The sequence below is a fragment of the Amblyomma maculatum genome, chromosome 8, assembly GCF_055883805.1.
Source record: "Amblyomma maculatum isolate TAMU_Amacu chromosome 8, ASM5588380v1, whole genome shotgun sequence".
In the NCBI taxonomy this organism is placed as follows: domain Eukaryota; kingdom Metazoa; phylum Arthropoda; class Arachnida; order Ixodida; family Ixodidae; genus Amblyomma; species Amblyomma maculatum.
Genome location: NC_139351.1, coordinates 36,944,909 through 36,971,808, shown reverse-complemented (window position 1 = coordinate 36,971,808; position 26,900 = coordinate 36,944,909). Strand labels below are relative to the sequence as shown.

The 26,900-nt window shown below is 46.7% G+C and overlaps 1 protein-coding gene across 1 annotated transcript; it reads right to left on the bottom strand.

The window, feature by feature from the left end:
• Nucleotides 1-921: 921 nt before the first annotated feature.
• Dph2 (Diphthamide biosynthesis 2) lies at nt 922-26,900 on the bottom strand. Its single transcript, XM_084576214.1, has 6 exons — nt 26,576-26,900; nt 25,505-25,617; nt 17,079-17,296; nt 11,011-11,658; nt 8,131-8,322; nt 922-1,163 (listed from the first exon to the last, which is right to left on the bottom strand). Exons 1-6 carry the CDS (start codon nt 26,732-26,734, stop codon nt 1,006-1,008), a joined length of 1,488 nt encoding a protein of 495 aa, XP_084432340.1. The 5' UTR covers nt 26,735-26,900; the 3' UTR covers nt 922-1,005.

The following is a 26,900-nucleotide window of genomic DNA, read 5'->3' as shown; positions in this document are numbered from 1 at the left end:
CAGGCAGATGAGACGCTGCTGTGTTGATAGGCTTTGAGAGTACTGCTGCTGCCTGCATGCATGCTAATGTTTTATTTATGCATCTGGGGGCAAAAACAATGGAGGTACAGTAGTGCCCCAAAAGCAAAACTGAGCATGCAAGCGGTGGACAGACTGCTCCTCAGCACGCTCTACGACTGGAACCACACACATACTCTGGTGGACCCATCCTGCAATTGTGACGCGTCTTGCACAGGCACAGTCACGTTCCTTCCATCAGTATCTCTCATTTGTAGTATGTTGATTGAAGGGCTCTTGAAATTCTGTACAGCCTTTTTTCCTTTTCTAGCTGCTCGGCTATTTCATGATGCCCACTACCCCACATTGGTGTAGTTTTTTTGCGGAAAAATTTGGACTTGTCTGGCTTTTTAAAAAGTTTTGTTGGAAATGCCCCTCGGAGGGAACAGTCCAAGTTGGGAACCATGAAGGGCAGGGAGCGGATAAGCAACACACGGTTTGGACAGTGGTCACAAATGGTCCACTTTGTCTCTAAGCATTTGTGAATGTCTCAAGATGAGCCCCATGCTCTCGTTTGTCTAGATATACAAACAAGCTGTTTTGAATAGATAGGTCTGAATGTGAACTCCGTGGAGGGTGCATAATTTACAGCACCAGTGATGCTGGCTTTGAAGCTTTATGGCGGCAATTTCACGCTGCGATTGCCCTATGTAGAACAAAAGATGCTGCCAGAAGATGACTGATGAGTACCTTTATGTCAGCAGCATTGCAGATGTGGAGGTTTAATGTGTGCTGGCAAAAAAATGCCTGCATGTTTGCAGCAGGGCTGCAGCTGGTAAGAAGAGGTTCATGCTGATGCTGTGAGGGCAGGGATAAGTTGAAGTGTCTGTGATGTAAAATTTCTTGCTGTCCTTGAAATTCAGATTACAAGTGTGTGGCAGCAGTTTTATACTAGAGGCTTTCGCTTTGCACCGCCATTGTAGCAGCATTTGGGGGTTCAGTCGCAGCTCAAGCGTCATCCAGTGCAGCAGGTGAGGGCTTCTGTCCATCACCCTCCCCCTGGTATCCAGCAGCCAGTCCCACCTGGCCCCTCGTGACGTCCGCAGGTGGTGTCTGGCCAGGACAAGGATCCAGCCCCTGCCACGTGCGCTGCATCAGATACTCACCTGCAACAGCAATAAAATGCAGCTGTTCTTTGGTGCCACATGTGGAAGAAGTCACTTACTTGTGCCTCACTCGAGGCTTTGATCTGAACACAGACTAGATGTTCAGTTGCTCAACCCTGCGATTACAATGTTCACTGGTGGTGGTCAGCCACTGTTTGTCGAATGGATGTGCCAGCCTAGTTCTCAGTGCAAGACAAAGTGCTTGGTTTATGGGGTTTAACGTCCCAAAGAAACTCAGGCTGTGAGAGATGCTATAGTGGAGGGCTCCGAAAGTTTTGTCCGCCTGGGGTCCTTTAACATGCACTGACATTGCTTGCAAGACAAAGTGCAGGACACTGAAAGACGTTTGACTCCTGACAAAGTGCATGGCCAGCTTTGCAGAAAGGTAGTGCCATGTATGAAGCTGAGAAGTCCACTAAAGGCACTTTCTGCTTGCAAGTGGCTTGTCTCCCATTCTGGCAAGGAGAACATTGCCACACACATGCACTTTTATGCTGTCCACATTTCTTGCCAATATACTCAACCTCCTGCACAGTGACAGCTCAGGTGTCACAAAAAAGTCTTCATTTATTGAAAAGATGCCAAGTTCCTATTTTCTGCTTCTTTTTGCTGGAATAAACAAGCACGGGGTCGGCCACATTTGCCCGGAGTGATCGAGCAGTGTGATGGGCTGCAAGTAAAACGTTAACTCCACTGCGTCTGTGGTTCGTATTAGCTTGTGGCTAGGCTAGAGTGCAACCATATTTGGCAAAAGTCGAAACCTGCTTTGCAATTTCACTTGAGCACTCTAGAGCAGTGTGATCAACCCTGTACACATTTGCTGCACTAGGTGAGCCTTGCTAGATGATGGTACACAGCAGTCCTTGCAATGAACTTTGCATCAGGCCACTTGCAGAAGCAGTGAAGATAAAAAAAAGAGCTTTCTGCTGCTTAACTCCAGGTTGCCTCAATATGCTCACAGCAAGAGTGCAAACAAACAGTATCAAGCTGTTCGTACTGGTGACCATCGGTATTATTCAAGTGCAATTGCAGCAGATTAAAGCACCAGCATTCTCCACAAAGTTGGCACTTGAGTGCAAATGTCGAAAACGGGTGACCTGGCCAAGCACTGATTGGTGGGAGAGCTGCAAGTCTGAGTTGGCAGGAGCAGCCACTTCGCGCAGATCCTTTAATGGTCTTTTTGATTTGGCTTCCACTGGCAGCACTAGTTCTTAAATGTGCTGTGAGTGTACAGCACCTGCTCGGCTAGAGTAAGTGCGGCCGCAACACTGACTTGAGTGGCTGCTGCCAAAACGAGTACGGAGTTGCAGGCCTACCAGCCGCCATCATATTTGCCATAACATGACAGCTATTGCTCCATTTCAAAGATGCGTACACCTGTTGCACTCGCAAACTGATGATGACAGAGATGCTAAGTCTGAACATTTCCTGCTGGCCCATGGTCACATGGGAGTGTTCAAGGCATACACCCAGATCCAACTGTGTTACTACTGGGGAAGCATGCATGACTGTGTCAATATGTCTGCTAACACCTTGCCTGTATCAACGCTGGAAGCCACCCAATCGTCCTTTTACTAGAGCGTTTCAGCCATTACATTGTCCACCATAGCCCTTTGACTGCATTAGCATTGATTTACAGGGACTGTTTCTGTACACCGCAGCCAGCAAGACCATCATCACGATTGATCACCTGAAAAAGTATGCATAAACCACTGCTCTTCTATCTACCACAGCATAAGATGTAGCTCCTTCATTTTGCAGCAAGCCATCTTCTGCCATGGCACACCTCATGAACTGTTCAGTGAACTTGTATGGAGTTGTAAAAGCCCTGCGCACAAGTGCAATATAGTTGATCGAACCAGGTCAGCCTATCATCCACAGACTAACAGGCTCACCGGACGATTTTACTGTACCCGTGGCGACACGTGCACTATGCATGTCTCATCCAACCACTTCAATTGGGATCTTGTCCTTTCGTAAGGGCTTACAATATGCAGGTCACTATTGGCTTCTCTTTTCTTCCTTTACAGTTGTCACCCTTCAATACCATTCTCCTCACCAAACTTAAGCACCGGAGTATAGACACCTTGCTAAGAGTTTGCTGAGACATGTGGCGCCACCTAGCGGCCGACGGGAGCTAGCAATAAGGCGGCCCAGGAGCAGACGCCGTATACAGTCGAACCCGGATATATCGAATTTTGGTTATATCGAACTCGCGGAATATCCCCTTGAAAACCCCATGTAAAAGTATAGGAAAGCCGCGTCATATATCGAACTTAATTTCACCGGTCGTTCGAGAACTTAATTTCACCGGTCGTTCGATATATCGAACTTCGCACCACGCACTGGAAAATGTGCCTTCCCCAAAGACGATCGCATCACCCTTGGCCGTTTGCCGCGTGACGTTTTCAAGCCACGCGCGGAAGGAATGACAGGGGACAGTTCGGTGACGGCTGATCTGGGCAGCGCCGCACCCATTCCCCAAAGGCGCGCATCTGCAATTATCGTTTCCGGCGCGCCAACACATGACGTTTGCAAGCCATGTGCGTAGGTGTGCCCATCCTTTTGCAGAGCTATCTCTCTCCTTCAGCACGCGCTACGCATGCGCCAAGCCAACTCAGCCGTTTTCAGACAGGCGTCGGATGTTTTCTGCAGCGTTTGTTGCGAACCCTCTGCGCGCGGCGGCTGATGTGGCTATGGCGCCTGCGGAGAGTTAAAAAGCGGCAGCTCGCTCTCTCTCTATCTCTTTTTTTTTTTGCGAGTCATCCTTTCTTATCGTTGTGCTGTTCGGACGTTAAGAAACGGCAGGTTTTTTTTTTTTTTTTTTTTTTTTTGCGGGAGTCGTTTATCCTTGCATGTATGAATCAACGAAAGCACGCGGTCAGCTGCTGCGATCATGAGGCGCGATAAATTGAACCAGGCTTGTGCAATCAAGCCTTCACGGGCACTCTGCCAAGTTCGCTCCCCGCCACCGCAGGAGCTATCAAAAGATAAACACGCCCCGACGTTATCACGCTGCGCAGCATCTTGGAAAGCCGCCAAGAAATGAGCTGTGGATGAGAGGACCGAAACGGAGTGACGCGCGTGCCATCGACATGCAAGCGAAAACGCTCGCGATTTCTGCCACGGCGGCACAGAAACCTTGTTTTGAGCTGCCGCGGTGGCTCGAGCAGCGAGAGGGACGCAGTTCCATGAAATTTTTTGCTCTGTGCGCTCGTCGCTGAGATCGCTCAATCGCTTGCATGTGAGCGAGCTGGCCTTAACACTTTTTTTTTTTTTTTTAAATTCTCTGGTGCAAAAGTGGAGGGTGGGTTCATTATGCGAGTGGGTTGATTACGCGACAAATACGGTATCGTTTTTTGGCATCGTAAGTGCCGTCACAAGCCGATTTTTGTATATCGAATTATCCATATATCGAACTATTTCGCGATCCCTTTCGAGTTCGATATATCCGGGTTCGACTGTATGTTGTGATCGCTGTGCTCCTTTTGCGTTCACGTTTTTTTATCCCAGTGAGTGTGATTTACTTATTTAGTGGCTTAAGCATCTCGTGCGATGCTTCGACTGCTACAGATGCGAACAAGAATAAAAATAAGTACAGGTGCTGCAAGAAAGACTGCCACAATCATGCAGGGGACCAAAGAGTACTGCTTGTGGGGGGGACTTGGGAAACGTGACAAGAGAAGAGGATATGTTGCTGTGAGAGAATAAAGTAACTGAATTCATTGGCTAATGGGGTCAATGGCATACAGATGCCAAGGGTAAATAAGATGATTGCCGGTTGAGTGGAGAAAACGGTACAAACTTCTGACTCGGGTTGCCGGGCACTCTTTACAGTACACACTCTGTGCTGTAAAATTTGGCGCATACTGGTATATCCCGTGCAGGATCGAGTGACGTCTGTCTTTTAAAAAACGTAAAGTCCAGAAAAGCAAGAAAACCGCATAGCCGCCGCATCGAATTCTCGCCACATTTCATTGGAGGCGAAATTTTAAAAAAAAAAAAAAAATGCCCGTGAGCTCTCTCAACCGCACCTCTAATGCAATGTCATTCGGAACCTTAAACCAAAAATACACTCAAAACTTCTAGTACAGATTTGGACAAGCATAATTACTATATGTAAATTAGTTTTTAACCCTTTCGCTGTCGGGCATTTCTGGCCATGATGCACCCTCAGTGTCGGCTTGGTTTCAGGGAACGAGCATAGCGATTTATATTTGATTATGATTGCTATACAAATAACATAGTCAACGGAATATGCACATTTCAGTGTTCTGCAGATGTTAATTAACATCATAATTATTACAAGCCTGATTATAAATTAGATAGATGAGGATAACATAAGTAAAAAACTGCTCGATACTTCTTAAGAGACCGAATTCGGGCTCGACACATATTTATAATCAAAAGAGCCATCGCTAAAGTCTGCAGTGGAAGGTCCCGTGTGGTCAGCCATCCGAAAGTAACCGCACCCACAGAGGGTGCACTTTCGGTGCCCCACACAGCGGAGATAAATGGCACGTTATGAAATCAAGATGACAGAGGGAGGGAAAGAGGCTAAAACAACCTCCTTTGCTGCTACTAGCCGCAAGCAAGGGCGCGGCAAGAGAAAGCGAAAGCAAAGCAGCAATCAAGTTATGTGTCAACCTACAGGAAAGGCAACAGTGCGAGCCCCTGATCGTAATGCGTCGTAGCAGACACGCCAACGGAATAAAAATAAAAATCTGCTAACCTACGGCAAATGGCAGAACAACCGTTGAACTCGTAACCGCACACACGCATTGCGAAGCGCGCGCCGCATGATCGCTTAGCGCGATAGAGCGACCGCGCCCTCCAGCAAAGAAGGTGGCAGGGGCAGGGGTGGTCGCTCCATACTCTTTAGTATATATGCACCAACACAACACGAGGCGAAAATACGAACTTGTAGAAAGATTCGTTAGATGGTGCAGCCTGTCCACGCGCAAAGTTTTGAATGCACGATAGAGAACGTACAGTACCAGTACGTCGGTGACACTGTAGGGGGGAAGCACGAAAACGTACCGGTACGTTCGTGACAGCGAAAAGGTTAAGGTGCTGAACAAGTCGAACTGCAGTATGTGGAAGCCCATGAGACCGTGTACGTGGAGCAGGAACTTCATTCTATAGTTCTGCGCCAAACTTTTCTTGCACAGACTACTCAAGCTGCTCAAGAGTTTCTTTTCCTAGCCGATAGAGCGTTCCATCATTAGTATAGCAACAGTTAAATCATAACTCTAATGACTTCACGTATGGTAATTTTGTCATTGAGTGCCAACTTGTCCGCCGGCCTATGCTTCCGGAACAGAGGTACAAAATCTTCGCCCGTTTTCGTTTACGACGCATGCTACAACCGCGAAGTGCTTGCAATCGCCACGACGTCCGTAGTGGGAACTGCATCTGCCTCCCTGTAACCTCCCTGTCGAAAGCTGCGCACCACGAACAAGTGTTCGTCATCAAAACCGCGAGGAAATTATCATGCTACTGTAATCAAACAAGGACAGGTAAATTAAAAGCTCTGACCGTTAAAGACCGAGTTGCATGTAAGCGAGAAAGAGAGCGACGCGACGAGGTGAAGCAGGGAAAGCGATTATCGTTCGCTCCGTTGCGTATTGGGGAAGATACATGCTCACGATAGAAAGAATCGATGGCAACATGCAACGGCGATGACGCTCTGTATTGCTGGCATAGTACACTGCAAAACTATTTGCAAATGCAACAGTCATAACAATAGCAAGAATTGAAGTATTTTAACGTGTTAATTTGCGCTTACAAGTAAACATGTGACCTTTTATTTTTTGGTTGCGATTAGATGTTTGTTGAATCCTCGGCCATTCACCACTGTTTGTGCAAAGCGTGAAATTTCCACGGCAATGCACAATAATATTGCATTGCTAGAAAATAAAAAAGAGAGCATGTGAAATTAGCAGCAGTACGAACCAGCGAAATTTTCTATTTCAGCAGATCCGAGCGACGAGCCAAGCGACACACCATTTCTGTTCACGACACTTGCTGCCGTCGTGCTCGAGCGAGTTTTCGCGTACATGTAGCCCAGCCTCAATGTTGTGCGCGCGGTTGTACCATCGTCAGCAGGGCATACTTTGCGGTGACATCAACATTGTTCACATTCTAAATGTGACCATTCTCAAACAGGCTGTGTCCTTTCGCCAGTATTGGTGATTGGAAGTAGCTCTCAACATATTCGATGGCCTTAAAACAGCAGAAAATAAAAGCCGACATGACCCCTGCCGTACAATGCGAATGCAACTCGACCACGCCGGCTGTCTCAAATTACTGAACGCTGCGCTCCACTAGCACTGCCTGGCCACTGCAGGTTGCCTATACTGCTGTTTCTGAAGCAGTCTGATATGCACAGGACTGTTGCCTGATCACCTGCTCACTCATGGCCGAAACGTAGTACCATTAGAAACCCCACCACGATAACCATTACACGACACCATAATGCTCTGCCAGTCTTGTGCGGCTCCGAATTCCATCGAGCACCCAAAACTGCTTGCCAAGTATCACGGCTCCTATCGTGTTCTGGAAAGCATTTCTCCTGTTCACTGCACTGTGCAACGTTTGATGCCTGAGATGCCTGATCACTGCCGGTGTGGATGAGCGACAGTTTCCATCCAGCACCTAAAGCTTTACTATGATCCCGCCATGTTACCCGAGCTGTAAGTTGTTACAGTGGCTCCTCTTTCTCCCCGGGAAAAATAAACAAGATCATTCCGAACATTATTTTCAGCGGCACTGGTATCAACACATGTGCTCAGTGTTTGGCCAGGCTGACTGTGGACTGCCTTTGCTGCTGTTCCTGCGTTCCCATTACTTTTCAATAAAGCCCCATCTTACAGCAGGAATAAGTAACAAAGTAATGCTATCCTATGCCTCCATGACTGCCGGATTCTTTCTAAATCCAGCAAGAAATAAGAGAGGTGTGCATTACCTGCAGCAGCGACATGGAGTCCAGGCACAGCCACCTTGCCCTCCTTAGTGACCAGTGTGCCGCTGGCCTTGATGCTCTCAATGGCGCCCTCCTCAGACACCACACCGATGCTGCGGAGCCTGCCTGTCACCAGCGACACATCATACTCGGGCTGTGTTGGCGCCTCTCCTAGCTCTTGGTACAGTGGCCCACCTGTCGGAAGAGAAGGGGGAGTCTCAAGCACACTGAGGGGGCTGAACGTGTGCAAGCGATATGCTAAGCCCACAAATGGTGTAACATAACCCAAACATTAAACGTCAATGTCTAGTTCCAAATGCATTACTTTAAGGTTGCTGAGTATGAAGTCACAGAAATGGATCCCTGCTGCCACAATGAACAGATTGGTGGGGGTGGATCCTACTGCTAGCTTGGTGCTTCGGGAAAATTTCCGAGGTGGCGTGTAACAGAGTGACTGCTCACAGGCATCCACCCAAGTGCAGCCATGCTGCTCTAAAAAAGAAAAGCCATCCTTTCTTGCAGTAAGAAATATTCTGGGCTTTGAGCCAAAAGACTCCAAGATTCCAATAAATCCATAAACATAAATAAATGTTATTCTCTGTGAAAAGTCAGCTTCAAAGCATGCGATCACCAATGCTCCCACATTTATTTTTATTTTCTTTATTATTGCACAGAAAAGATACACAGAGTTCACGTTGATGAAGGCACCCAGATCTTCAGCCGGTGGCTAGTTATGGATCCATTACAAAAATGCAATATTTTTAGGCAGTTCCTTATATGAACAACATATAAACATTTCAGTAGATGGGGGAGGTGAACTGCTCTCGTAGCAGGTGTTTTTCTTAGAGCAGATGCAATGTTCAAGATGGACTTAATACTGAATGAAAGATGTTCCAAACTTTAGCACTGACAAATGCTACTGTTTGCAATTGGTATACATTGGGTGTTTTAGGTAGATTGAGATTACTGCTATCAGAGTGTCTACTGTATCATGAAGGTAGTATCGGAATGGAAGAATTGCAAGATGTATGTGTTTGTAATGGTGTTCACCAAAAGTGCAGGTTTGCAATCGTGCATTATTTGGGAATGCATGACGTTACAGTCTCTGAAGAGTGATTCCGATGACAAGTGCCAAGGTACCAATATACTGTTATTCTTAATGATCTTTCCTGGACAGTAATGAGCGGTGTGAGGTACAATGTGCGAGTGAAGCCCCTTGACTGGATGCAGTATGTAAGTAACAATGAAATACACTGAAATAGATCACACACAAATTAACGTGCAGAAGACTATGGTAATATTCAACATTCCCAGAAGGAACAGCAGTCTACAATAGGTAGCGAGGCACTGGAAGTGGTAGGTGAATATGCCAACTTAGGACAGGTAGTTACAGTAGATCCGGACCATGAGAAGGACATAACTATGAGAATAAGATTGGGATGGTGTGTATTTGGCAAGTACTCTCAGATTAAGACTAGAAGCTTACCTGTATTGCTCAAGAGGAAAGTATACAACAGTTGCATCTTACCTGTACTCACCTATGGGGCTGAAATGTGGAGGCTAACGAAAACGATTCTAATTAAGTTGAGGACAACGCAGAGGACTATGGAACGGAAAATGGAAGGCGTAGCTTTAAGAGATAGGAAGCGGGCAGAGTAGGTCAGAGAAATAACTCAAGTTAATGATGTTCTACTTGAAATCAAAGAAGAAATGGGCATGGGCAGGAGATTAGTCTGAAGAGAGGAAACAGCTGGTCGCCAAAGGTAACGAACTAGGATTCCAAGGGAAGGAAAGCATAGCAGGGGGCGGCAGTAAATTAGGCGAACAGACGAGGTTAGGAAGTTTATGGGGATAAAGTGGATGCAGATAGCACAGGACTGGGTTAATTGGTGTAAAAAAGCTGCATCAATAGCATATAAAATTGGCTGTGTGCTTTATAGGACACAAGGGTAGTTAGTTGTTTAGGAGTGTTATAACCTACTGAGTCAAAACCTTCTTTCTATATTTAGAAATACGCCTATGGCAACTTAATTATTGTTTAACACACTGCTAACAATTTCTGCCACTGAAAGTACCACTGTATTGGCAAAATAAAGTTTATAGAAACCATGTTGACTAGGGGTGTGTGTATCATACTCTTTTGTGAAGTCTGTTAATCTCTTAGCTATTAACTTTTCAAAGAGTGTATTTATGCATGGTAATATTGTAACTGACGTGTAATGAACTATGTAAGCTGATAACCGAGAGTTATGGCATAGTCGAGTCCGCTGCCGTGACCTGCTTCCACTGCCAGAGAGGGTAATGCTCAGTCTTGAGCACATTACAGAAAGTAAGTAACCGATTGCAATTTAAGTTACTGCATTCTGAAGTGCAAGTGATTACAGAACAGTAATTGACTTCTTCAAAATTATTCTCAGTTAAAGCTTTATATGTTAGAAATTCATCACGCTATATTTCAACATATCACATTGTATTGAAGAGAAAATCCTTTGCACGCTTGAAACAGCCTTTGCTCGCATAGTGTCAGAAATATTTTGGAGCTGAGTTTTAATGTAAGTTAAAAAAAGAATTATTGCTCTAACTAAAACATTTTATGCATATTAGAACATTTAAATTATCTTGTTATTACAATTTTTCCAAGTTTTCAACTTTTTATATTTGGCAATTATTTTTTCAACATTTGTAACATGTATCTGGGTTGAAATAAAAGCCTTCAAAAAGCACAATCGTTTCCATGTCCTTTACGTCGCTCCAAACTCGTACATAGTGTAAGAAAAATTTCTGACTCAGACCTATTGAAATTAATCACTTTTCCTAAGGTAAGGAAAAAGCAAAGAGAACATCAACTACTAGTTCAGTGCGAAGCATGATAAGGCCACTCACCGGGTAGAATGTCGTCAAACGCTGTGGAAAACTTGTGGCTCCACTCCCGTGAAGGGTTCAGGGCCACTTCAAGCTCAAAGGGGGTTATGATGGGTCGGAAGAACTCCTTGCAGTCAAGCAGTAGCGCATTCTCTGGGCATGCAATGAGCACGTGCACATCAACCTCTTGGAAGTTGGCAAGCTTGGCGACGTTGGGCTTGCCGACAGCGAGGACGTACGGCCGCTTTCCAGCAGCCCGGATCACTCTCTTGAGGTGCTCAACCACTGACAGGTAACTGCGCACGCCCAAGGTGCCCACGAGAATCCCCACCACGGAGGCATCCTTTGCCCTCTCGATGAGGTAGTAGCGCCGCATGAGTTGACGGTTGACAGCCAGGGTCTCCTTGCGGATCTGCTGGCTACGTGGGTCAAACGAGTAGCATGCACTCTCACTGAAGGTGAGCACAATATTTGTCAGTGTTGCATTTTCAGGTCCAACAAACAGTACAGAGTAGTCGGCAATGCTGCTGTTCTCCGGAAGCAGAATTCTTCGAGAACACCTCTGGACAGTACCCGTGCTGTTGGCATCCATTTGAGTGGTGGACGGAACAACCAGCTCAGAGCAGACGGCCTTTCTGAACAAGGACGAGATCTTTTCAAAGACATCACCTGCAGCACAGCATTGAATGCTTGTCACTGAAAGCGGCAGTATTGATAGGTGGGAAATCAGCACCATGGCGCTATTGAGCTATTTTGCACCAACCAGCCCAGTTGTCGACGCTGCTACCTTTAATCGGTGCAAGGCATACTGCACTTGTTAATACAGGTGCACGCTTGAGGAATAGAGATGGCTTCAAGCAACGCACACCAGATGCCATCCTGGCCGACACTGCACTTGCCAATGCATCAACAGCTGTGGCACAGATTAAATGAATACCTTTCATCATCAGCACTACAAGTATACTGAAACCGCAGAAAGAATAAGCATTAGGCTTCTGCATAATTAAGAGGTTTGCAGGGACAAAAGAAAACTCTATTTGCCTTTAGCAACTATGTGCTGCCCACAAACCACAAAGAGATGGCCCCTATGTACAGGGTCGCACAATATGAAAGAAAAACATCAGTTCCCATGATAGGAATAATAGGAAACATAGGTAAGGAATGATGTGAAATGACATGCCAAAGATTGAAAACTGTGATAGGAGTACTTGAGCATATGATTAAGCCACTTATTTGCAAATTTTCTAAAATCCAGCATCTGAACACAAAAATTCCCCTATATCGATTGGCTTGGTTTAGTTTATAGGCTTTAACATTCAAAGGTGACTAAATAGCCCCTTACGTAGAGGGACAGATGTAGTGTATTTGTGTCATCTCACTAACAGGAGAAGTCACCACGACTGACTCTGCATGTACATCAACACAGACGCTATATCAATAGGGCTGACTTGACCTAAAGAAGCTAGCGTCCGTGGTCCCTCATCCGGCGTTCGTGACATAGTGTCTGGCGTTCGAGACCCCGAGTCTGAAGCATCTACGTCGAAAGCCAGTGAGTCCTCAGCTCGCATCAAGGAGACCCAGGAGGCGCTGTCGGCGCGGCAAGCCACACCCGAGAAAGGAGCCGGCTCTGCTAAAAAAGGTGAGTTGTCCGTCCAAGCAGCCTCCGCTACTTCACCCAATCCAACCCCTAACCCTCCCATTCTTCCCATTACACCTCAAGAGGCAGTGAAACAATATATATGTTCCGCCGAATTTCGGTCAGAAGTTACTAGTATAATCAACACCATAGCTGCCGAACAAATCGGAGCGATGCAGAAACAGCTCATACAAGCCCAGGCACAGCTCATACAATCCATGACCGAGAGGATAGAAGCCACGATCAACACACGCTTGGACAAACATGAAGCCGGCATCAACAAGCTTTTCGAACTTGTACCCCATCAGGAATTGCCTCGCAAGCAGCGCGTAGTTCAACCCGAAGCCTGCTCTCATTCAGCGTCTGCAGCTCAGCAACATGGCACAGAACAATAGCACGCGAAAACGTCGGCAGCGACGCCAATCCACTACGCAAACAGAAACAATAATTTGGCAATGAAACTGCCGCAGCATACGCAGAAAACAAGCGCAACTAGCAGCATATATCGCAGAGTCCCCTAATCCCCCGCATGTCATCGCTCTGCAAGAGACGGAAACAAATCGCATTCATATCCGTGGTTATCGGACAGCAGCCCTTACGTCACGTACGGCAATCCTCACACTCGCATCAATGCCGGTGCTAGACCGCACACCGACAAGCACGCCTGACAGTAAAGACACTCAATATACCGCGACAGAGCACAGCTCACGCGGGCAAACAAGCAGCCTCACAATTATTAACATATACAGCAACCCTAAAGATAAAGGCAGATCTATTCCGGGAATCCTGGGCTCCTTTTGCCCCTCACAACTCCTTGTGGTGGGGGACTTTAATGCACGCCACACGCAATGGGGATACACCTCAGACGCACCCAAAGGTAACCTAATATCTACCGCAATGGCTGATCACAACCTCGGCCTGATCACAAACCCCACTGTACCTACTCGCATCGGCACAAGTGTCACTCGTGATACCACGCCGGACCTCACATGGGCCTCACCAAATTTAATTGTTAAATCTCATATGGTGCTACAAGACAGCCTTGGGAGTGACCACTTCCCAGTGTCCACTACTATCGCTAACGATTCCAAGATTTTCAGCCCTCGCACACACCTTCTCACCGACTGGGATAAATTGCGCTCATACTTGGCAGCTGACTCTATCGAAGTCCCTACTGTCACCGACTGGACAGACCGCCTGGTGGAGGCCATCCGGGTGAACAGCAAACGCATTAACAATACTCCTACTGCACCGCAGGTTGATCCGCACCTGGCTCATCTATGGGAGGCCCGACAGGGACTTCTCAAACGCTGGCGTCACCAGCGACACAATTGTAAATTGAGACTCCGCATAGCCGCTCTCACTCATGAGGCAGAAGAATACGCCAACACCTTAGCCCGTGCAAACTGGGCAACCTTTTGTAACGACCTCAAGGGTACATTAAGCACTAAACGCACGTGGGCCCTCCTACGCGCTCTTTTAGATCCAACAACCACTAAAGCACAGACACAAGTAAACACACAACGTCTGATACAGCTAGAACTCCAAAAAGGCACCGACGTAATTGGTCAACTACGGGACACCTATATACCCATATCCCTTCAGTCAGCAGATCCACTAAATCCACCACTGCCTAACTCCGAACTTGATGCTGACATCACCTTAAGTGACGTTCGCCGAGCACTCCTTAAGATTCGCCGCTCCACGGCGCCAGGACCGGACGGCATAACGTACAAGGCATTACTCAATCTGGACGAAGTCTCTCTCCAGAAACTCACAGAACTCTTTAATAACCACTGGCACGCTGGGACGCTCCCATCAACCTGGACCCACGCCAGCATGCGATTTATACCCAAACCGGGCAAATCCCTCACTCTTCAAAACCTGCGCCCTATATCCTTAACGAGTTGTGTCGGCAAGCTCTTCGAGCATGTCATTCTCAATCGTCTGCAACCGTTCCTAGAAGCAACAGGCTTTCTCTCCCATGTTCAATTTGGATTCCGCCTAAACCTCTCGGCACAAGACGTACTTCTCGCCCTTAAAGAGTCTCTCTTACACACTAAGCGCCGTACAGCCTCTACGCGCGCCATACTGGCCCTGGATATTCACAAGGCATTCGACACGATAAGCCATGACCATATCCTGACGACATTAGCCACCACGGGCTGCGGCACGCGCATATGGCAGTATGTTCGGGCCTTTCATCAGGGCCGCACGGCACAACTTTACCTTGGGGATATTGCCTCCCAGCCTTTCCCCCTGCCTAACCGCGGAACACCTCAAGGGGCGGTCCTATCACCGCTACTTTTTAACGTTGCCCTAGCGCCATTAGCAAAGGCCCTTGCTGCTATCCCAGAGCTCCACACAGCCTTATATGCAGATGATATAACCCTCTGGACAACAAGCGGATCCCTTGGAACAGCCCAGGGTATCTTGCAGTCTGCCATAGACATCACCACCACCTATCTAGAAAACACAGGCCTCCGATGCTCCCCAACTAAACCGGAACTAATGCAGCTTAAACCCTTACCCGGTGATCCCCCCATTGAACTTCACATGTACGGAAACCCAGTGCCCATTGTGTCTCAGATGAAGATTCTCGGCCTTCTCATTAACAACGCACTTGATGCAACCGCCACCCTTCAACTCTTGCAAAGACAGACTAAGCAGGTTGCTGGACTAATCAGGCGTGTGGCTGCGCGCAACCATGGGCTGTCGGAACGCGAAACCCTCAATATGACCAATGCGTTAATCATTAGCCGAATCACATACCACCTCCCATATCATATACTCACTCAGCGCCAAATAGAGCAGGCGGACATTCTAATACGCATGGCCGTAACCTCCGCCCTACGTCTTCCACGGACGGTTAGCACAGAACGTCTGCTGGCCACTGGTACTCACAATACAGTGAACGAATTAATAGAAGCTCAACGCACCAACCAATTAGTCCGCCTGAGTCGCACGGAAACAGGACGATGCCTACTGCGACAACTCCGTCTCAATCCACCCATCGCCACCTCAGCAAGTGCTACACCTTTCATGATCTCTCCGGGCACGCAGGATCACATATACCAGAAGCCCCTACCACGCAACATGGGCGCTTGCCTTTATCAGGGAAGACGGAAAGTTAGAGCCAGCTATTACACCAAAAGATACCGCAACCGCTCTGATATCCTCTATGTCGACGCGGCAGGGAATTCTAAAGTTGGATTTTTCACTGCAGTCGCTGCCTACGAAGATGGCAGAGTGGGGGCCGCCGCCACTATTCGAACTAATTCGCCTGCAGAAGCGGAAGGAGCCGCCATCGCACTCGCGCTTGCCCATTCAGCCATTGACGAAGCTATTACCGAAATTTGTACAGATTCTCAGGCGGCATACCGCCACTACCTAAACGGCGTGGCGACACCGGCCGCGCATCATATTCTTACCACCGCCACCTCTCTCGACCGAACGGTTAATCTAACGTGGATCCCAGGGCATGCCTCGATCCCCGGTAATGAGCGCGTTCATGCGCTGGCTCGAGAACTCTCTACCCGAGCCCCGGATGATCAGGCACCCAACTCCGCGCAGGAGGCCGCATCGGTCCTTTCTACATGCCACCAAATCACCACATTCTACAAACACAAGCGCATGACACTACCACCACCCCACAGCACCTTGTCACCCTTATCCAGTGCTACATGGCGACAATTGCAGACGAATTGTTTCATTTCCCCCTACCGTCTCTCATGCCTTCACCCTTGCTTGCCCCCTAACTGCGACACCTGTGGCGAGCCAAAATCCTCACTTTTCCACTACCTGTGGGAATGTCTTCCCCCCAGGCAGTGCCCCCCATCCCCCATCCCACCTTTTCTTCCTGGGAGGCTGCTTTGCGGACAGCTCAACCCGCCGGTCAGAAATGGCTGGTCGATCGGGCTCTATGTGAAGCCAAAGCCCGTGGACTCCTGGACTAGTAGGAGACCACCCTGGAAGACTTTTTTTTTTTTTATTAAATAAAGTTGTTTTCATCCATCCATCCTTGACCTGCATGGGCTCCTTCCAGTTTTGGTTGCACTGTTCGGCTATCTGACAAGACTTCACAGGTACTTGATGGACATGGCTAAACTCCAGGTGGTTCCTGCTTTCTGTCCTGTACATGCTTCGGCTGGCAAAAGCAATCAGTGCGTTGCCAAAAACTGCCCTCTTCCCTTGGGTCCACTCCTGGTTACAGCTACACTCAATGCACAGCCAGTTTCGTCAACAAAGCTGTGGTGGCAATAGCTGTTGCCATACAACTTGTCACTATTGATATCTGCTTTGCCATTGAGTTGCCTTAGCTTGTCACATGCTCACATGCGTGACACCTATGAGTGACACCTATTTCTCCTAGGACAGCTGCTGCCTGTTGTAACCACAAACCATTGGAGCTGCATGCTCTGTCATGGTGGTTTTTTGAGCCATACATACGTACCCCTGCAGTGTTCATACTGTGTGTCAAACAGCACTGCTATCCGGGTGTCTGGGTCGGGAAAGAAATCCTGCAGCGCCCCCAATCCTTGTGTGACGCATGGCGACCGTCCAAAGACCAGCAGCACGGGAAGCCTTGATGGCACACTCAGGCACGAGTGGCCAAAGTGGATGATGGCATCGGCCGCCACATGCTCAGCAGCCACTTCGTCCACACAGCAACTGCAGACATGCCATCGCAGATAAATATAGGTACACTAGACCAAGGTGATGGCCACTTCATTTAGTGCATGGCAATGGTCAGTCATCAATTATTTCAGCTCATCCACTCCCAATTTCTCACTAGCTGTGAGATGTCGCCAGGCATTGTCGATGAAAGTTTGAATATTTGCAGGAATGGAGCAGATGCAACCAAAGGTTATTTTACTAAGCAGGGTTGTTACAGATACAATATCAAGACTATACAGCACAATAAGTTGCCCAAGAAAAGAAGAACAATCTGGAAAACTTTGTTGGTTGCCTACACGAATTTATGTAAAAGTCATCTGCTGTTTCGTGTGTACTTCGATTATTATACGCAGGAAGAGATCCAACAGCCACTGACACAAAGAAAAGCGTAAAATGTAATCATGGAGACGACTGGCTAGGAAATAAAATTTAAAAAGAACCAACCACATGCCATTGGTGGAAGGTGGTAGTTTTATTCTTCTACTTGCTTATCAATTATCTCCGCAAGTACATTATATTATGCTTTCATTTGTATCAGTGGCTGTTGGCTCCCTTCTTGTGTATCTCATAACGATGCCTCTCACTTCCCCTACGTTTGTTTGCTGCTTCAGTTATGATGAACTTTCGCAGCGACCATGAACCATGACAATCCCATGGCGACGCCACTGTCAAAATTTTATTTATTTTTATTTACAAATATTGCAATACCATATGAGATTTTAGCAGGTTTGGATAAAATATGGTGCATAATATTATAGGCAACAAGCAGACAAGATAGGAGACAGGCATACGAAGTTCAATACAAAGCAACAACTGAAACAAAATAAATCATGGCAAATAGAAACACTGTAACGCTTAGGGTCACACACTGAGGCATGGTAGCAAAACAGTCTCGTTGTCTAGCTTATTCCATCCAGTAATAGTCCTGGGAAAGAAAGAATGCTTGAAGCAGTTATTGCAAGTGGAGTACGGAGTTATCGTTAGCATGTGCCTTTATCTTCTGGAATATCCAGTAGAAAAAGAAATTATATGTGAAACGCCTTCTCAATAATGACCGTTGATCGAGTGAAACAAAACTTTTAGGCACAGTTTCTTTCGCTTAGGGTAAAAAGCTGAGCTTTTGCAAGAAGTGACGACATGTGCCCAAACCTATTATAAATAAAAATAGCATATAAATACAGTCCAGCCCACTTATAACAGCCGCAGATATAACGAACGCTCGCTTAGTACGAACGAGGGCGGTGCTACCGTCAAAATATATATTGGGCGATGGCACAGTGTCTCACGTAGAACGAACTGTTGTGGCCTCAACACTCGGTTAGAGCGAACGCGAAGCTGTCGGGCCTCCGTAGTTGACTGAGCCGGCGGTGTTTGGCACGGTTTCGCTCGACTGCGAACCCGCGGCAGGCGAATTTCGCGCACTTTGTGTTCGCCTGACACGACACGAACACAGAGCGCACAAAGCGTCCCCCAGCGCTCCTTTGCGGGTAAAATAAAGTAAAAAAAGAAAAAGCGCGTGTTGAAAAATGAAAACGAAAAAGTGCGCGCGGTGACGAAAGAGAAAGTGGCGCCGCCCGCGTCGCTGTGATGCATCCACGTGATCTGCGTCGGCCAATCCGGAAAGTCAGGCGCCTGCTCTACCGGCTCAAACCGGTTCTCCATTTGTTGCTCCGTTGCCACCCCGCGCTGAGGGCATTGCGCCGTCGATTATTTCTGTGCAATGGCACTGCGTTGACATCGTTGCCGCATCCGTGCCTTTCCCAGATCGGGGAGTTGAAGGCTGCCTCAACGCGCGAGCCCAAGGGCTTGACTTGCGCCTGGTGCGATGAAGGACTGTACGCCAACCTCTTTAGGTGCTAAAAGGAAAGCTGTCGACATCGCAATGAAGATGGCCATTGTTAATGAACTTCTCAAGATGCAAAAAACTGCGAACTGGTCAAAAAGTACGGACCGTCGAAAGATTCTTGGTGCTACCGTGAATGCTGACCCAACGACTAGAAAGCGCCTTCGGAAGGCAACCTACGCGGACGTTGAGGACGCACTGCTGAAGTGGTTCGCTGACGCCCGGTCTCGCAACGTTCCGATCAGTGAACTGCTGATGCTCTCCAAGGCTAAAGACTTCACCTTCCTTTTGGACTTTCCCGATTTCAGCCCAGGCAATGGATGGCTCTACCGGTCACACGAGGACTTGTGGCAACGCGCCGTTGACACGCGGCTGGCCGGACCTGACGTTGCCTGGGCCGATTTCGTTTCTGCTGATGACGACGCCGACATTGTGGAACCATGCACTGACAAAGCTATTGTGCGTGAAGTGCGAGCCCTTCCTGACTGCCCAGAGACCGACGAGGACGATGATGAGGGTGCTGCTCTACCGCCAGTTGCTGTGAACGCTTCAACCGCAATTGGTTACATCGTGTCGCTTAAGGAACTCGTGTGCAGCAGAGGCCTTGGTGATGAACATATTACCGCGCTGAAAAAATTAGAAATGGCAGTGATGCGATCAGCTTTGAAGAAGCAGACATGCATGACAGACTTTTTTCAAAAATAAGTTAACTTTTGTTTCGCTCGCTCTTGTTGCCCGTATTATAGGTGGTCCACTTACTACGAACTTTGGATACAACGAACAAATGCCGCGTGATGATCAAGTTCGTTATAAGTGGGCTGGAGTGTAATATAATATAGATATTACATATAATTATCATATATATTATCATATAAATTTAAGGGGTGTCCTTAAGTCTACTTAGGCACAGTAATGCCTTGCAAGTTGTGTCAGGCAGATTCACCCGACACTATGCTAGCGGACATTGGCTGCACTAAGCCAGATGGCACAAGTGTGTGGCCTAATCACCCAAGTTAAATGAAGGAGTGACAGAGGCGTAACTTCAAGAAGATGACGATGTTGACTGCACATTGCGAGAGCATGTTGCAGTGGGAACTTCATCAAGACGACAATGTTTACTGCAGAACACGAGAGTGTGTTGAAGTTTTACACAAGGTGTGATCAGCTGCGACGATAGTATAGTGCTCTCATGCCTGAAGAGGGAAGCTGATCCATTTGTTCTGGCACAGGATTGAAATCCAGTCGCAGCAATGTTTTTTCTCTGCTGACAACCTGTGCGGACATGCTCTCTCCATAATCCCTGTTCGTGCCACTCATGAGCCAAGAAACGGTTTCGCATAAAGAAAATTTACAACATGCTTCTGTGCAAGGAGGAGAGAAGAGTTTCACACATCATCACAGGGGTGATGCTGTCTTGGCAGTGCAGAAGAGGTGGGGCAGCATTGTGTTGCATCAGCAAAGATCTGGTGACATCTCGGCATCATGGCTGCTTCATGTGCCAGATGCTGTAGACTATAAGCAGTGTATGTGCAAAGGTGTGCCTTCTGGTTGATTTGCGGCTGGAAGCCTCTGGGGCTGCATCTGCAATTTACACGGCACCACCACACGCATTATCATGGTGCAGAGCCAGATATTGGTGCTATGTGTATTGTTTATGGCATATGGGAAGGCGCGCGGTGTGCTTGCTGTGGGTGAACGCTATGCTACAGATGGAGCCAGGTAAGACAGTCCCAGAGCTACCCCGTTGCACACCTTAAAAATTCTTAGAAGAGGGCGGAAAGCAGAAGAAAAATAGCCACTGTAAGGTTGCAAAAGAGTGAAGAGGAAAACTAGCCAACATCCATTTTCAAAAAATGATAACCTGACTTGATTTTCATTGCCAACTTACTCGATGAAAAGTGCAATAAAGGCTCCATTTTCAATTACCCCTTTCTGGAAGTGATTACAATGACTGGTCTTGGCTGCGACTGCATTAGAGAAGAGCCTCCACAAAGTAATAAGGCCAGTGGTTTTGAGTATAAGCAAACCTTGGCAAAAAATATAAGCGCCTTGACTAGCAACAGAGGAAACATGCTCCACCAGGGAACTGGTGACCACGTGAAGCCTACAGAGGCAGGCAAGGTACATCAAAATGCACGGCTGGGCTACTTAATCAAATGGTATACCATAACAGCTGCTCAGTGACAGTCAGCTAGCTACAAGATGCATGTCAAGTTAAAACCCATTTTGAAAAAGCAATTCTGTGCATCATCATCATCATCAGCGGCACTATACCCACGGCAGGGTGAAGGCCTCCCCCATACTCCTCCAATTAACCTGGTCCTGTGCTAGCTGCGTCCACTTTAACCCTGCGAACTTCTTAACCTCATCTGCACACCTAACTTTCTGTCGCCCCCTGCTATGCTTTCCTTCCCTTCGTATCCAATTTGTAACTTGTTACCCTAAGCGACCATTGGTTGTCCTTTCTACACGCTACAAGCCCTGCCCATGCCCATTTCTCCTTGATTTTGACTAGAACGTCAGTAACTTGAGCTATTTCTCTGACCCACTCTGCACGCTTAATATCTCTTAATGTTACACCTACCATTTTCCATTCCATCGCCCTCTGCGTCGTCCTCAACGTAAGTACAACCCTTTTCGTTAACATCTACGTCTCAGCCTCATAGGTCAGTACCGGTAGAACAAAATTGTTATACACTTCCCTCTTGAGTGATACCGGTAAGCTGCTAGTCATAATGTTTGAGTACTTTCCGAATGCGCTCCATCCCAATCTTATTCTCCTAATTATTTCCTTTTCATGGTCCGGATCTGCGGTCAATACCTGTCCTAAGTAGATTTGTTTACCACTCCCGAGGCTTTGCTACCTATGCTAAACTGCTGTTCCTTTCCTAGACTGTTCAGCATTATCTTAGTCTTCTGCATACTATAAATATTTAAGCCTACCTTTCTGCTTCTCCTGCCTCAATCATTTATCATTAGTTGCACTTGGTCCCCAGAGCTACTTAACAAGGCAATGTCATCAGCGAATCACAAATTACTGAGATAATCTCCATCGACCCCGATGTCTAACTGCTCCCATTCCATGCCTTTGAATACTCTCTCTAAGCAAGCTGTAAATAGCACTGGGGAGATTGTGTCTCCTTGCCTAACACCTTTCTTAATTGGAATTTTATCACTTTCCTGTGCAGCTACTATAGATATTTTCCAGTACTTTCATATATGGCTCACCTACACCCTGATCTCGCAATGCCTGAATGACCGCTGAGGTTTCGACCGAATCAAATGCTTTCTCGCAGTCAATCATTAATAAGTATAGGGGCTGGTTATATTTCAAGCACTTTTCTATCACCCAGTTTATAGTGCGGGTATGACTGATGGTAGAGTACCCTTCCCGAAATCCTGCTTGGTCTTTTGGTTGATTAAAGTCTAAGGTTGTCCTGATCCTATTAGCGATTACCTCGGTAAATACCTTGTAAGTAACTGATAGTAAGCTGATTGGTCTGAAATTTTTTGTGTCCTTAGCATCCCCTTTGTTATGAATTAATATAATTTTTAGCGTTCCTCCATGATTCAGGTATTTTCGACGTCATCGGACATTGCATATACCAGTTTTTCTAGCATGATATCCCCTTCGTCCTTCAACAAATCTGTAGTTACCTGATAGAAGAGACACCTGGGCTAGTTGGTATGGTGACATGATCGAGGAAGAAGAGCAAGAAGCAAACAGGACGGGCGTTGACTTCAACTGAAGTTTATTGAATAAAACACAGAATAAAAGCCCAAGCCAAGCCATACTAAACCACACACTATTCAAATACCAAGTCATGACGACACCAAGTCCTGAAAAATACCAAGTCATGAGAAATGTTAAGTTCAAGAAATCCAACTTCATCACTTTTTTGATGCGATTGACGGGTCACTGACACATTCTTCACCTAATCGCATGATATGCCTGGCCTCAGTGATTTCCTGGTTAATCTGTGCTGAGATGGGCATCCAAAATATGTCTTTAGAGAATGAACTGCGCTTTCTAGACCTCACCTTGAAGTTTTGTGCACATCATGTTTGTTGGCGGTATTCGCCTAGGAGCGCAAAGCCGCTGCTAGATTAGGGTCGCAACATTCTAAGTTTGTAAAAGGTGGCATCACTGTGTCCAGCCTGGGGGCAGTCCTGTCAAAATCATGCTTTCATAGTATGCGAACCAGCTTTAATGAACAACTATCTAGGTTAGCGAACGCAGGATTTCCTGTTCACGTCCTATAAAGAACATGTGATAAACTGATCAAAATAGTAAAACGGTCGTGCACAGGTTCACGGGAGCAGGAGAGGGCTGGACAGAGAGATACAAAAAGATATGTGGCCCTGCCATATGTGCATGATCAATTACACAATTTGAAAAATGTGGTCAGAAGGTATGATGTTCGTGTAGTTTTCTCAGCAGCAAATAAACTATCAAAAATATGTAGCATAATTAATAACAAAGCAGCGAAAAAGGTCCAGGAATGAAATACGTGTCAGGTGAAGCATGAGTATTCCTATGTTCTATGTAAAATGGGAGTGGTATACAGGATTTCGTTATCTTGTAATAAAGTGTACGCGAGTCAAACGAGCAGCTGTAGGAATGTTCGGTTACAAGAGCATGAGAGATCATTACAGATTGGTAGAGGCTCTAATCTGGTTGCACATTTTAAAGGGTGTGATGGCTGTCATCCTTTTCTTCCACAGACACATATTTTGGATGCCCATTGGGCACAGATTAACCGGGAAATCATTGAGGCCAGACATATAATTCGATTAGGTGAAGAATGTGTCAATGACCCATCAACCGCTTTAACCGATAATGAGGTTGGATTTCTTGAACATGGCACGTGTGCTGGGTCGTCATGACTTGGTATTTGTTTAGTGTGCAGTTTAGTGCGGCTTGGCGTGGGTTTTTATTTTGTTTTATTCAATAAATTTCAGTTGTGAGTCAGCACCCGTCCTGTTTGCTTCTTGCTCTTCGTCCTCGTTTTTAGCGCTGTTAATTCATCAAGTTACCTGATCCTCCCCAACTGTTTTCCCCCTTTTCATAGCTTCTAAGGCTTTCTTAACCTCCTTCTTTGTTACTGGCTGAACGTGTGATTGCTCTTTATTACAGCCAATTTCATTTTTGTCCTGACTACTATGGCTACCGCAGAGATCCGTATAAAACTCTTTGGCTACCTTGATTGTTTTGCCCATGTTAGTAATGACACTGCCTGCCTTGTCCCTATGCCTAACTTCCTCTTTACCGCTATAGGCTAAGACCATTCTTTAGAGCATGCTCAATTTTCCCCATGTTATACTTTCTTATGTCGGCCAATTTACGCGTATTGATTAGCTTTGATATCTCTGCCAGTTCTGCCCGGTCTGTTGGGTTTGAGGCTTTCATACTTTGGCGTTTCTTAAGCAAATCTTTCGTTTCCTTAGAAAGTTTATCAGTATGCTCTCTAACAATTCTACTGCCTACTTCTACCGCGCACTCAGTGATGATATCTCTGAAATTATTGTTTACTGCCTCTACGCTAAGGTCGACTTCCTTGGTTAGCACTGAGTATGTCCTCTTGCATGCGAGGTGGATGCTGTACCTCTATGCCACCACTTTGTTCTATGCAACATTTACGCAATTCAGTGCACTTGCATCTTCTTCTTCTTTTATTTATTATTTTTTTTTTTTTCAGTTTAGATTGAAGACCACCTTGGGCTCTTTAACATGCGCCTACATTGCAGAGGGCATAGGCGTTTTTGCATTTTACCTCCAACCATGGGCGAGACTGGAACTCACAACCATGCGACAAGCACTTGCTGGTGGGCAGAAATTTCATCTCGGATAAGTTGCACAGGTGCACACAGGGCTCTACTAACATGGTCCCAGTGCAGTTTAAGGTAATCCTGCTGCAGGTGGTTCATTGCTGCCTATGCTTTTCTGCGGTCAACTCCCCAGCACCACTGGCACTGCGTGTATTATGAATCAGCGAGACTAGTTTTTACTAAATGATCAAGTGTGTAAAATGTTGTCTATCGCTTTTTTTTCTTCTTTTTCATTTCCTGCCCATTCATGGTTTTAATGCTCAGGCAAAGTAAATGAGAAGCAAGTCTGAGAGCCACAGCCATTTAAGCCATGTGGAAGCTGCCTTCCTTATAAGGAACCCTAGAGAAATGAGATACATGAATCTTTTTTTTTTTTTTTTTTTCACCATGAGGGCAAAGTACATCTCAGAGTGGAACTTCCACATTCCGCTGCCCACTAGTTTCACTTCACACAATGGAGGGGGAGATGGGAAGCAGCCGGCATTCATCACTGCTCTTACCGAGACCTCCCCTCTGAATGCAGTGCATACCTTCCATAAGATGTGTCGCCAAGAATAAACAGTTCAGCATCAGTGCCACGCCCAAGTGCCAGTGTTACTCGGACTGAGTCAGCCAGCATTTCATCTGGGAACTGCAAGGCCACCTGCAACAATAGACAGCATGAGCGCAGGTCTTGCTCACCGAATGCCAACATTCTCTATTTTGTGTGTGTGTGTGGGATCATCACGTCCTAGTCATGTCGACAAAGATTAGAGCACTGCATGGCCTCGAGCCCAACAAAAAGTGTGGAACAGGCCTATAGGACAGGCCACAATGGGTATGGCAGATTTTTTTAGGGGTCCAGGCAGAGCCAGGCCTGTGCTTGAGCCGATACACTGATCGGCCAAGATCAGGTATCTGTTGACAAGTATGGATACAGGTGCACTGTAGATGTCTTCAAAATTTTTAAACAAAACAGGTTTGGACTTGCATCTCCCTCTGGAGCACTCAATGATGAGTGCCCTGATATCAAACGTAGTTCCAAGAGTGCTGGATATCTCTTTGGCGAGACTGGCAAACCACTTTAAATTTTCAGTCGGGACATTCAGTCGGAACGGCCAGAGTGGACAGCTCCCGCTCTACATTGAGAAAACTGGCTCGGAAACTGGAAAATGTTCGGTACACAGGCGGTCTCGGGGCTAAATTTCATCCTCAAATCTAATCAAGCACCCCAATAAATGCAGCGAGGGTTAAAGCACTTGCTTGAAAAAACAATTTTGTTTCGGTGAGAGGTTCCGGAGCCCCGTCATATTCACAAGAATAAATAAGCACGCGTGTGACATCTATCCGCCGAGTGGTCTGCGAGTGAGAGGGGACATGTTGTTGTCCAATTAACTTATGGCACATACCCACAGAGGGGGATCGGCCAAGAATTGGGTAGCATGGGTAGCAGGGGACATGTCTGGAGACACATGCATGATTTGTTATCTTTTTTATTCTGGCTGCGTTTTCTTTTTCCCCCATTACCCCTTCGATCAGCTGCCGGTCAGTGTTGTTTTGCTTTTCGTCTGCTCGCGTTATAAGCCCAATTAACTGTATTAATTTAGTTTCAAGGTCTTTACCTTTCGAAAGTCATTGTCGCAGATCCAAGATACGCAGCGCTGAATCTCGTACTTGAACTCGAGCTCAGAATTGTCTTCCGTTGGGTTAACAGCGTCAGCCGACACATCGACGGTGCGTTCAATCGCAGCATGTTCACTACTACTAAAAGCTAATGCCATGACAATTAAGCATTCGATGATATTATTATTCACGCTACAGTTCACAGGTTCAGAGTTAACGGTTCAAAAGCATGTTCAAAGATTGTGCCACATCCTAAGCAAAGCAGGTTGTGGACCATGCGACCATGCCACCGCGCTGTAAACAAACGAGCACGTGGTGCAAGCA